Here is a 10,742-nt window from a genome sequence, read left to right as displayed (position 1 = left end):
ACACCTATCACAGCTGTGCTGTGATTTACCAGACAGGTCCTGTCCTGTGCTGTGATTGGTTAGACAGTTCCTATCCTGTGGTGGGGCGCCTGCAGGGTCTGGAGATTGGGGCAGGAGGAGGGGACAGGGAGGAAGCAGGCGGCAATGCCGTTGGAGGCGAACGGTAGAGTCGGTCCATAAAACACTTCCTCCTTTCCCTCCGAGCTCACATCCAATACCTGCACACCAGGAAGGGGGGTATGACGTTAGGCCCAGTCCCAATGTCCACCCTTACGGACTCACAGACTGAGTTAAGTGCGTGAGGGCTTAGGGCGTGAGGGCTTAGGGCTCTAGTCCCATTGTCAAATCCTCAAGTGCATGAGGTCTCTCTGGCAGACATTTTGAGCCCTCTATGCCCCCTTACCGTAAGTCTGCATTTCTGCAGACTTTTTCTAAGGGAACAACCCACAATTCATATAGTGAAGCATGACAATCATCCATCTCAGTGCAGTGTTCTTTGAACTGAGATTTCCAACATGAATATGGAAAGTTGGAAATTGTGAGGTGCAGAAAATGTGTGTTGTCATTCTTACAAGAATCACAGGCAGTACTGTAGTGAGTATGAACTCAAAATGAAATTATTTCAACAATTTGAACAGAGAATTGTGATAATGTAAAGAGGATTTGACTGCCCAAAATTAATTTACATGTAGGCCTACAAGAAAAACATAACGTAAAATTGAAATGTAAAATAAAAAGTACCAAACCCATGATAGGAAGAAACGTGATGTCGCAAGTGCTGTCCCATTCCTTTTCATACCAGTTTGAGCCCTTGCAGCCTCTCGCACTTAACCACTTTACCAGGTGACGTCAATAAGTCTGTGAGGGTTCAGGACTTGAGGGTTTAGGGGGGACATTGGGAGTGGGCCTTAAAGTGTAACATAATGGAGTAGTAGAAAAGGTATGATACTCAATCACATCAAAATGTCTTTATTTATGCAATATCTTAAAAAAATTGAGACATTTTAGTCAAACGTTACCTTTATCAGATAAAAACATGATCACAAATATGACCCAGAGAAGAGAGAATTAACTTTGGTTAATTAGTGAGGTAGTTGTCAGATGATTAGTCAGTCAGTCAGTCAGTCAGTTAGTTGGTTAGTTAGTCAGTTAATTTGTTAGTTTTCCCACCTGAATACATGCGAGGGGCTCATTAGTCCAGATGGAATATCCTCCAACAACATAGATCCTATGGTCATGGACAGCTACTCCTGCCTCGTTCTGACCTGCGGAGACAGGGTGGATTGGAGGGGAGACGGGGGTGGTGGTATGTTGGGGGAGGGGGGGGTGTTAGGATGAGTGTGACAGGGTTATGTCTGTGCGCGTATCTGTGTTTGTGTGAGTGGGTGTGCGGTCCTCCTATCTGCCCACCCGTGAGCAGGCTGAAGGTGCAGCGTGTCCACTGGTCGGTGTCCAGGTGGTATGCGTCGATGTGGCGCACCAGGACGCGGTCATTGTTGTAGTCCAAGTCGTTTCCTCCCAGCACATACAGCCGCCGCCGCACGGCCGCCATCACGTGGTACACACGGCACTGCAGCATGGCGCTGCGCTCCAGCCACTGGTTCTGGTGGTGGTGGGGGGGGGGGGGGGGGTGAATAGGGTGATTCATATTTGAGCATATCCCAACTGTTTGAGTGTGTGCGTGTGTGCGTGCGTGCGTGCAAGCAATCGTGTGCGTGCCTGAGAGTGATCTGACTGGTTGCCATCTGTTGAGGGTAGTGTGTGTGTGCGTGTGTGCGTGTGCGTGTGTGTGTGTGCGTGTGTGCGTGCTGGGCCTGGCAGGTGAAGGGAGCTTCATGGTGAATACTAATGAGACTCCTGCTCTCTTTTCCTCCTCTCCTCAGCTCTGGTATTACCTGTTCTGGATCGTACACCATGAGCCGGTTCTGGTACTGAGCTGTGTTGGTGACTCCACCTGGAACACAGAGGACAATCATACACCAGCAAATTGTGTGTGTGTGTGTGTGTGTGTGTGCGTGTGTGCGTGCGTGCGTGCGTGCGTGTGTGTGCGTGCAGTACTGTTCTGTGTGTATGCGCAGTACTGTTCTATGTGGGGAGCCCCGGTGGCTCAATGGGTTGGGGTGTGTACCATGTAATGTAGAGGCTAGTCCTTACTGTAGCAGCATGGGTTAGAATCCGGCACAGTACATGTCTTCCCCTCTCTCTCTCTCTCTCTCCCACCTTTCCTGTCTATCAACTGTCCTATCCAATAAAGCAGAAATGCCCTAAAAAAGTTTTTTTTTTTATTAAAAAAAAAAAGTACGGTTCTGTGTGTGCGTGCGTGCGTGCGTGCCTGCCTGCCTGCGTGTACGTACCTGAGACCCAGAGCAAGCCGTCGGCCACACAGCCGGCATGGCAGGACAGTGAGCGGTCGAAGGGCTGGCTGTAGGTCCAGCGGTTCCTGCGGGGGCAGTAGCGCTCCACGGACGGCAGCACCTGCCGCAGCTCGTTCCTGCCCCCAACCGCATACAGGAAGCTGCCCAGCACGCCCAGCAGGAAGTGCTCTCGGCAGGCCTTCATGGGGGCGATGTCGGTCCAGCGGTCGACCCGGGGGTCGTAGCGGCACGCCGTCCTGACGGCACAGGTCCTGCCTGTGGCGTGCTCCTCCTCTCCGCCCGCCACGAACAGGAAGTCCCCCATCGCCGCCACGCAGTGGTGGCTCCGCCCCGTCGCCATGGAGGCCAGCTCGCTCCAGTTGGAGGCGGCTCCCGCCAGCTCGTCCCGCTGACTGGCCGGGTTGAAGTAGCGCAGCTCCCTTACCCGGCTGGTCTCGCGCTTCCTGCCGCCGGCGAGGCACAGCGTGAGCGCCCGGGAGCGGGGGCGGGTCCGGGCGTTCTGCTGCAGCGGCTGGGAGAAGGGGGCGCGGTGGTAGTCCAGGGCCTCGTCCACCAGGGCGGCGATGGAGGGGCAGGAGCGGACCAGCGGGCTGTGAAGCAGCTGCTGCAGGGTGGGAGGGTCCATCAGGCCGTAGCGGACGTGCTGGAGGAGGTCCTCGGTGTACTGGTACCTACAGTCTCGCTCCAGCCACTGGACCGCTAACTAGAGAGGAGAGGGGGAGGGGAGGAGAAGGAGGGGTGGGGGAGGAGAAGGAGGGGTGGGGGAGGAGAGGAGGGAGGGTGGGGGGAGGAGGGGAGGGAGGGTGGGGGGCGGGAGGAGAGTATAGGAAAGGGAGAGAAGAAAAGGCAGTCGTACTGATTAGTATTCTAAACACCTACAGACCTGCATGGCAAGATCAAGACAAGTGAGCTACTGTATAAACAACACGCACAGAAACACACCGTCACACACACACACACACACACACACACAGGAGCACTCAATATAGTGTGTGAGCGAGGCAGGGTGGGGTCTGGTTGAAGCAGAAATGAAATACAGAACACACACAAACATAGTCATACCACCACTCAAACAACACATGTACAAACTGATGGATACCTCAGTAATGTTTTTTTTTTGTAGAAATAAGATAGAAACACAGTTGTTCCACTTTCTATGAAACGTTCGTGCTGCTGGTGGTGGTAAAAAACATCAAGGACTAAATCAAGACCACACTGAAGAGGTGCCACACTACCCCTTCAAAGGCAGAAGACCGAGCCTCCAGTCTCAATGTGCAAAGGACATAGAAAAGCTGAAGGCTCAACACAATTGTGAACATTGTGAGATGAAGCGAGCAAAGAGGCATGTTAGGAAGTCTGCCCTCCCCTCCCCCCTCGCAACCCAGCCTACACATGATGCCAGGATCTAGCCTGGAAGACAGACTTCCTCGCAAAAATAAAGAAAATCCCTTCTGCGATACAGTCTGGACCTCTAGCCGTCCAGAACCATTTCAGTAGGCGGGAGTAGGCTAGTTGCCTTTACAGACGCCTTCAGCCAGCGTAACAAAACGTTTGCCAGATGCAGTCAGGAATGGTAAAAAATGTATTTTACACCGAGTAACTCTGCTAGTGCATGCTCTTGTTCTTCTTTAATTGTTATTGAGTCTATTTCTGCAATAACTGCACTTATGGTTATGGCTGTGTTTATTCTACTAGCGTTAACGTTACCACTCGTTGCTTTAGGAGACTGTTTTGCCAGTGGCCTGTACATGTATTTCATTTTCATGCATCAACTACGGGAGCCGATCAGTGGCTGTGTCCCCACTGGGGGGCAGAACAGCAGTTGGGATGCTGTCCCTAATTGGCCCGGTTCAAATGTAATTTCTGGAAATCAACGTTGGTGGGAAGAAGTCCAGACTGATCCAAGGTGAGCAGAATGTGAGCACACGTGATCAGGATGGCGACGCCAGGATCGGCTTCAACAGCCACCAGAAAACTCGTAAATGAAATGATGTGAAAGAGAGAGGTGTACAGTGTGCGTGAGAGGTGTGTGTGTGCGAGTGTGAGAAAGAGAGAGGTGCACAATGTGTGTGTGCGTGCGCGCGGCAGCAGCCGACTTTGAAGGTCACTCTGGATCACACAACTTCCCCAGGGCAAAGAATACATGAGCTAGAGAAAGAGGGAGGGTTAGTGGAAGAGTGACAGAGAGACGGACAAGAAAAAAAAGACCAAGAAAATGTGATTTCCAGAGCGGGAGAACTCTGCCTGACAATGATTGACAGCCAGACCATAACGACCAGGGGTTTTGGGGCGCAGGCGGCGGACGGCATCCCCGCTCCCATCTGACGCCCAAATTAACCTTCCAGGCTCGGTGAAGGAGGCCCAGCCAGCCTAATCAGCATGTGATGGAGGCGCGCGCCCGGGCTAAGGGGTCAGGGTAATTGTGCCATCAGAGGCCTGATTGTTTTCAATCAGCCAGCGTCCGGAGTGACAGCTGGTGATTGGAGGCTTGATGGAGCCACCGCACCACTAATCAGGACGGGGGGGAGGGGAGGCTGATTGGCGCAAATGAACAGTCAAACCGCAGTCCCCACCCCATGCACGCACGCACACACACACGCGCACACGCACACACACACACACCCCAGCCTGCCCGACCTTCCATATTCCAACCACCACTCATATACATGTGTACGCGCACACGCACACACACACACACACACACACACACACACACACACACACACACAACCACACATACTGGTTCTGGTCCTTCCTAATGACCCGTAGGCTACATATCAAAGTGTGTTGGCAACTGAGGTTGACTAGTTGTTTAGGAGTCAGGGTGAGTATATTGCTGATTTGGGGTATATGCACCGGTCTACTCTGTGGGGAGCACGCATATGTATACTCTATGTAAATAAATAAATAATGATTGCATGTTTGTCATATGTACATGATAGAGGTACTACGTATGCATAAGAAGGTGTGCATGCATGTGTCTGTTCACTCATGTGTTTGTATGTATGCATAAGTGTGTGTGTGTGCGTGTGTTGTGGCAAGCCAAGAGTGCGCCAGCCAAGGGAAGGAGGTCCGCACCGCCGTCAGGGAGATCGTCAGCACCCTGGACAGCACCGTCAGGGAGATCGTCAGCACCCTGGACTGTGCCGTCAGGAAGGTCGTCAGCACCCTGGACTGCGCCGTCAGGAAGGTCATCAGCACCCTGGACAGCGTTGTCAGGAAGGTCATCAGCACCCTGGACTGCGCCGTCAGGAAGGTCGTCAGCACCCTGGACTGCGCCGTCAGGAAGGTCATCAGCACCCTGGACAGCGTTGTCAGGAAGGTCATCAGCACCCTGGACAGCGTTGTCAGGAAGATCGTCAGCACCCTGGACTGCGCCGTCAGGAAGGTCGTCAGCACCCTGGACAGCGTTGTCAGGAAGTTCGTCAGCACCCTGGACAGCGTTGTCAGGACCCTGAACATCACTTGCCTGAAGCCCGGAGCGGCCACAGCTGGAGCTGCTTAGACAATCAGCACCAGAGTTGGGGAAAGGAGAGGTGCAACCAATCGGGGGGAGATGAAGGAGTCAGAGAGAAAAGGGCCGGTGGTCAGGCCACAGGCAGCTGAGTCCCAGGTAGTGAGAGGTCCACCTGCTGTTTGTCGCCATCTGACCATATTGAACCCATTGTCTCTCTGTGCTGCAGAAGTAATCCCCCAGTTAGATCATGGGAAACCGCTGGACACTGTCGTGGACCAGCTGGCAGAGATGTGAGAGTGTGTGTGTGCCGGTGTGTGTGCGTGCGTGTGTGTGTATGAGTGTGTGTCTGTATGAGTGTGTGTGTATGAGTGTGTGTGTTCATGGGAGGAGGTGCAGGGTACCTTCCAGATCTCCTCCTCGCTGAGGGAGGTGAGGCGATCGCTCTGGAGCACCTCCCTGAGGAGGCCATGTGGGAGGAGCAGCACCTCCTCCTGCTCCTCTTCCAGGTGCTCCACCAGGAAGCCCACCACTGCCTGCTCCAGCAGGGGCAGGTGGAACAGGTCAGACAGGCGGTACAGGTCCAGGTAGTTACTACTGCTCAGCTCCTGGACACACACACACACACACACACACACACACACACACACACTGTTGACATCAGGATTGAGACAGAGGAAAACAGGGAATGAGAGTAGAAAACCCAAGGCAAGATAGCAGAAAAGAGAGATATGAATAGTAGGGGAAGACTGCCATCTATTGGCTAAATATTTTAATCTCACCCAAAATGCATGCCACTCCCCTAACGTGTGCCTTTCCATGGAGTCACATGGCCGGCTCTGAGCTATCCATGGAGTCACATGGCCGGCTCTGAGCTATCCATGGAGTGACAGGGCCGGCTCTGAGCTATCCATGGACTCACAGGGCCGGCTCTGAGCTATGTGGGGCCCTAAGCAAGATTTGGGAGACCCTGAGGGAGGGGGCTTAGTTTTGTTTTAAATTAAACAGGATTATATGGCTTCCCTCCACTTTGACTATACTATGACGCTTTTGAGCTGATCTGTTGTTTTGAATGTGTGTCCTGTTTGTACTGCTACCATTCTTGGCCAGGTCGCGCTTGAAAAAGATTTTAATCTCATTGGGTCTAAACCTGGTTAAATAAAGGTTGATGAAGTGAAGTTCCACAGCCTTTTTTCAGCTAATTTAAAAATGACACGCAAAATAACACTTTTGCATGACATAAACGTTATCAGTTGGGTGGGCAACTGGACATTTGGGATGGCCAATGCCGATGGGTTCCCGGGAGTGACGGGGTCCCACATACCACACCTGGTCTGCCTGTAATCAGGACAGGCACTGCACCAATCCCTGATTTTAAATCCCTGAGATGTACAAGTGTTCAAGGCTGAGAGGAAGGAAGGAGGGGATGAAGGATGGAAGGATGCCTGTGCGGCTCTCCTCCAGCAGGTGGCCCTGGTGAGCAGGTTCATTGGTAGTGAGGTCACTCACTGCTTACTGATGACAATACTGGTGACAAGATGTGTTGAGGAACAATGGTGATAGGGTGTGTGTGTGTGTGTGTGTGTGTGTGTGTGTGTGTGTGTGTGTGTGTGTGTGTGTGTGTGTGTGTACCTGGATGAGGTATTGTGAGCAGAGACTGAGCAGCTCCAACAGTTGCAGGTGGCTCCCAGCTGAGAGGATGTCCTGCACCAGGGCTGGCTCCAGCACGATCTAGGAAGAGGAGGACCTGAGTGAGACCACTTCCTGGCCTGCCTCTTTGGGTCTTAGGGTTGCATAGTTAAAACGTGGCGACTGAATGGAAATAGGTAATTTCTGAAAGTTACAGAAAAACTTGAGAGTTGGCAGGAATATTCCTTCCCTCGCTGGCCCCCAAACTATAGCTACAATCCAGCTCTCTAACGTGTTTCATACTTCTCCATTGTCCAGGCTGCACAGGGCTTGCAAACGGGGCCTGCCGACTTGATCTGCACCTGGCAATTTTTGTTAAGACAGGTGGAAGTTGTCTCTTGGAGTAGAACTGAACCTCCACAACAGAGCGCAGCAGCAGAAACAGATAGTCTGCAGCCTTGTGTTGAAGTGGCCGCTGATCATGCAGAAGTATAGTGATTCATCAGTGTTGGGGAGGATGGCCTGGTATAACAGTTGCACTGACATGACCTGGAGCAAAAACAGCTACTGTTAGCTAGTTGTGCTGTATTTAACATGGCCAGGAGCATAACAGCCAAAGTATGCAGTTTGGCTCAGAAGCACTTTGTTATATATTTTTTGCAATTCTCATTACATCCCGACAGCAATCAATAAATAAAGTGCTCTGACACTAAAATGAAATGAATCCGTAATCTGTGGAAGTCGCAGGACTGTAATAAGTGCGTCCAATCATTTTGAGTTGCCAATTTGAAATGATTGGATGGCTTACCTCCCTGTAGTGAGTGTCATTTGTTTTCCCCCAGTTTAGGGATAAACCGATTTATCGGCCTGGCCGATTACTGCAGCCGGTATTCTGCATTTTTTCTGTGTTGGGTATTTTCTTTATCCAACTGCCGATAAAATAAGTTCAATTTAAAATCTGCTATCTTGCAGCTGCCTCTCTTTACTGTATATTTATCTCTTAATATCCCCTCAATATCAGTGGTTACACTTAACGCGTAATAGCCTATCAACACTGAAGGCTACTGTGCCACAGTATTGTCAGTGTAGTCAATGGAGGAGGAGTGCAGGTGTTCTTTAAACGCTACCTATGCTGTGATGCTGGACAGTCCACTCATACCCACCTGTCCAGTGTAGGCGAAGTCTAGAGCATATTTCAGTCCCGTGCTGGTCACTCCCTGCAGTGTCACCTCATCTGCTCCACTCTCCACCATGCACAGACTGAACATGGCCTGTAGGGACACACACACACGCACACACACACACACATACACATTCACACACACGCACACACACACCACATGAAATGAAAGCTACAGACAGTTCTAATCGTCTGGCCCTGCTGAGCGTGCAGCTGGGGGCTTACTAATCAAAGGCATTGATCGGTGTCACATCATGAGAGGATGGAGAACATTGATCAGACCAATAGCAGAGAGGACCGAACCAGGCCAGGCAAAACTAGACCACACTACACTAGACCAGACCAGACCCGGGTCAGACGCAGACCCACAAAGGATATCCAATGACCTTTCTGTCTTGTTAGGCCTTGACTCATCTCATTTAGCCAACAGGACAGCTCGGCAAACAAAACCCAACTCAACTTTTTTTTTCCTGAGGACTGTATTGTAGTGTCCCTCCCCACCCTCATCTCCCAATCTATCCAAACATCTGAAACACATTTTTATGCGACTTAATGTTCTCTCTATCGCACTCCTGGCCATGTTGAACTATTAATGCCGACTTTATGCCAGTATATCAAAAATCTTGGGAGACATATTAACCAAGTTACCCACGCTCACCCTGAAGTAGTCGCTGCACGCTGCCAAGACCGCCTTGTGGCCGTGGAACTTCTGTTCCCCAGCGATCAGAGTGACATCACAGAGTAGGCCGTCCTTCCTCTGCTGGTTGAGTGCAGAGAGTACGGCGTCCTGGTGGCTCTTGGACTGGCATAGCCTCTGTTGCCCCGGCAACGTGTTGGACTGGCACAGCCTGAGGCCTGGCAGCAGCTCTTGGCCGCTGGCAGAGGAAAAACACATCAGTCGATCAGTCGCAGCTGGGAGTTGACCCGTCTGCCTGTCTGTCTGTCTGTCTGTCTGTCTGTCTGTCTACCTATCTGTTTTCACCATCTGTCTGTCTGTCTGTCTTTGACTGTGACTCTGTCTGTCTGTGCCTGTCTGGATACCTGTCTGTTTTCACCATCTGTCTATCTGCATGACTGTGACTCTATTCTCTGTCTGCCTCTCTGCCTCCCTGTCTGTAAACCTCTCTGTCTGTCAGCTTCTCTGTTGTAAGGTTAGTTTATCAATAAAGGTCTGCCTATCAATTAGAACTCTCTGGTACATTCATTACCAAGCACATATCCCAGGAGTGTGTGTGTGTGTGTGTGTGTGTGTGTGTGTGTGTGTGTGTGTGTGTGTGTGTGTGTGTGTGTGTGTGTGTGTGTGCGTGTGCGTGTGTGTGTGTGTGTGTGTGTGTGTGTATTGAGACCTACCTGTGTGCAGGATCAGAGGGCATGCTCCTAGGTTAGGGTTAGAGGAGTAGGTAGTGTGTGTGTGTGTGTGTGTGTGTGTGTGTGTGTGTGTGTGTGTGTGTGTGTGTGTGTGTGTGTGTGTGTTGGGGGGGGGCGGTGGCGGTGTTGTGCAGTGGGGTCCTGAGGGCTGCAGTGTCCTCTCTGGTCACGTCAATGAGCCTGTAGACACAAGCACCAGTCTCAGTCAGACCCTCTGGTGTCTCTCTCACATGATGAGGATTGCAAAGCCAGGCTAGTGGATACTGGATATGCACTATTTAAGTGCAAAAAGGAGCTTTCTATATAAAAGACAGACGGCTGAAAGCAAGCCACCTCAGAGAAAAGGCTTGTATTGTTCAAAAACGGTCCTCAATTTGGTAAGTAGCTAAATTATATCTGTACTGAAGAGCAGACTGAGTGAAAAAAAGTGAATGGAGAAATGTATGGTTCCTGACAGGGCGCTAGTGCTCCTACTTCACCAACGCCTGGACCAGAGCTAGGACTCCACCCCCCCAACTCACTAACGCCTGGACCAGAGCTAGGACCCCCCCCCCACAACTCACTAACACCTGGACCAGAGCTAGGACTCCACCCCCCCAACTCACTAACGCCTGGACCAGAGCTAGGACCCCCCCCCCAACTCACTAACGCCTGGACCAGAGCTAGGACTCCACCCCCCCCCAACTCACTAACACCTGGACCAGAGCTAGGACTCCACCCCCCTAACTCACTAACG

At 51.5% G+C, this 10,742-nt stretch overlaps 1 protein-coding gene across 1 annotated transcript; it reads right to left on the bottom strand.

Moving 5' to 3' along the window:
• Nucleotides 1–59: 59 nt before the first annotated feature.
• On the bottom strand, nucleotides 60–10,011 carry klhl32 (kelch-like family member 32; the record flags this gene model as incomplete). Its single annotated transcript, XM_084444503.1, has 10 exons — nucleotides 60–218; nucleotides 1,171–1,265; nucleotides 1,411–1,603; nucleotides 1,896–1,954; nucleotides 2,355–3,078; nucleotides 6,234–6,437; nucleotides 7,462–7,560; nucleotides 8,622–8,729; nucleotides 9,297–9,513; nucleotides 9,989–10,011. 10 exons carry the CDS (start codon nucleotides 10,009–10,011, stop codon nucleotides 60–62), a joined length of 1,881 nt encoding a protein of 626 aa, XP_084300629.1.
• Nucleotides 10,012–10,742: the final 731 nt, after the last annotated feature.

The sequence above is a fragment of the Borostomias antarcticus genome, assembly GCF_949987555.1.
Source record: "Borostomias antarcticus genome assembly, chromosome: 10".
Lineage (NCBI taxonomy): Eukaryota > Metazoa > Chordata > Actinopteri > Stomiiformes > Stomiidae > Borostomias > Borostomias antarcticus.
Note: the sequence above shows the minus strand (reverse complement) of the source record. Positions and strands in the feature narration are given on the sequence as shown.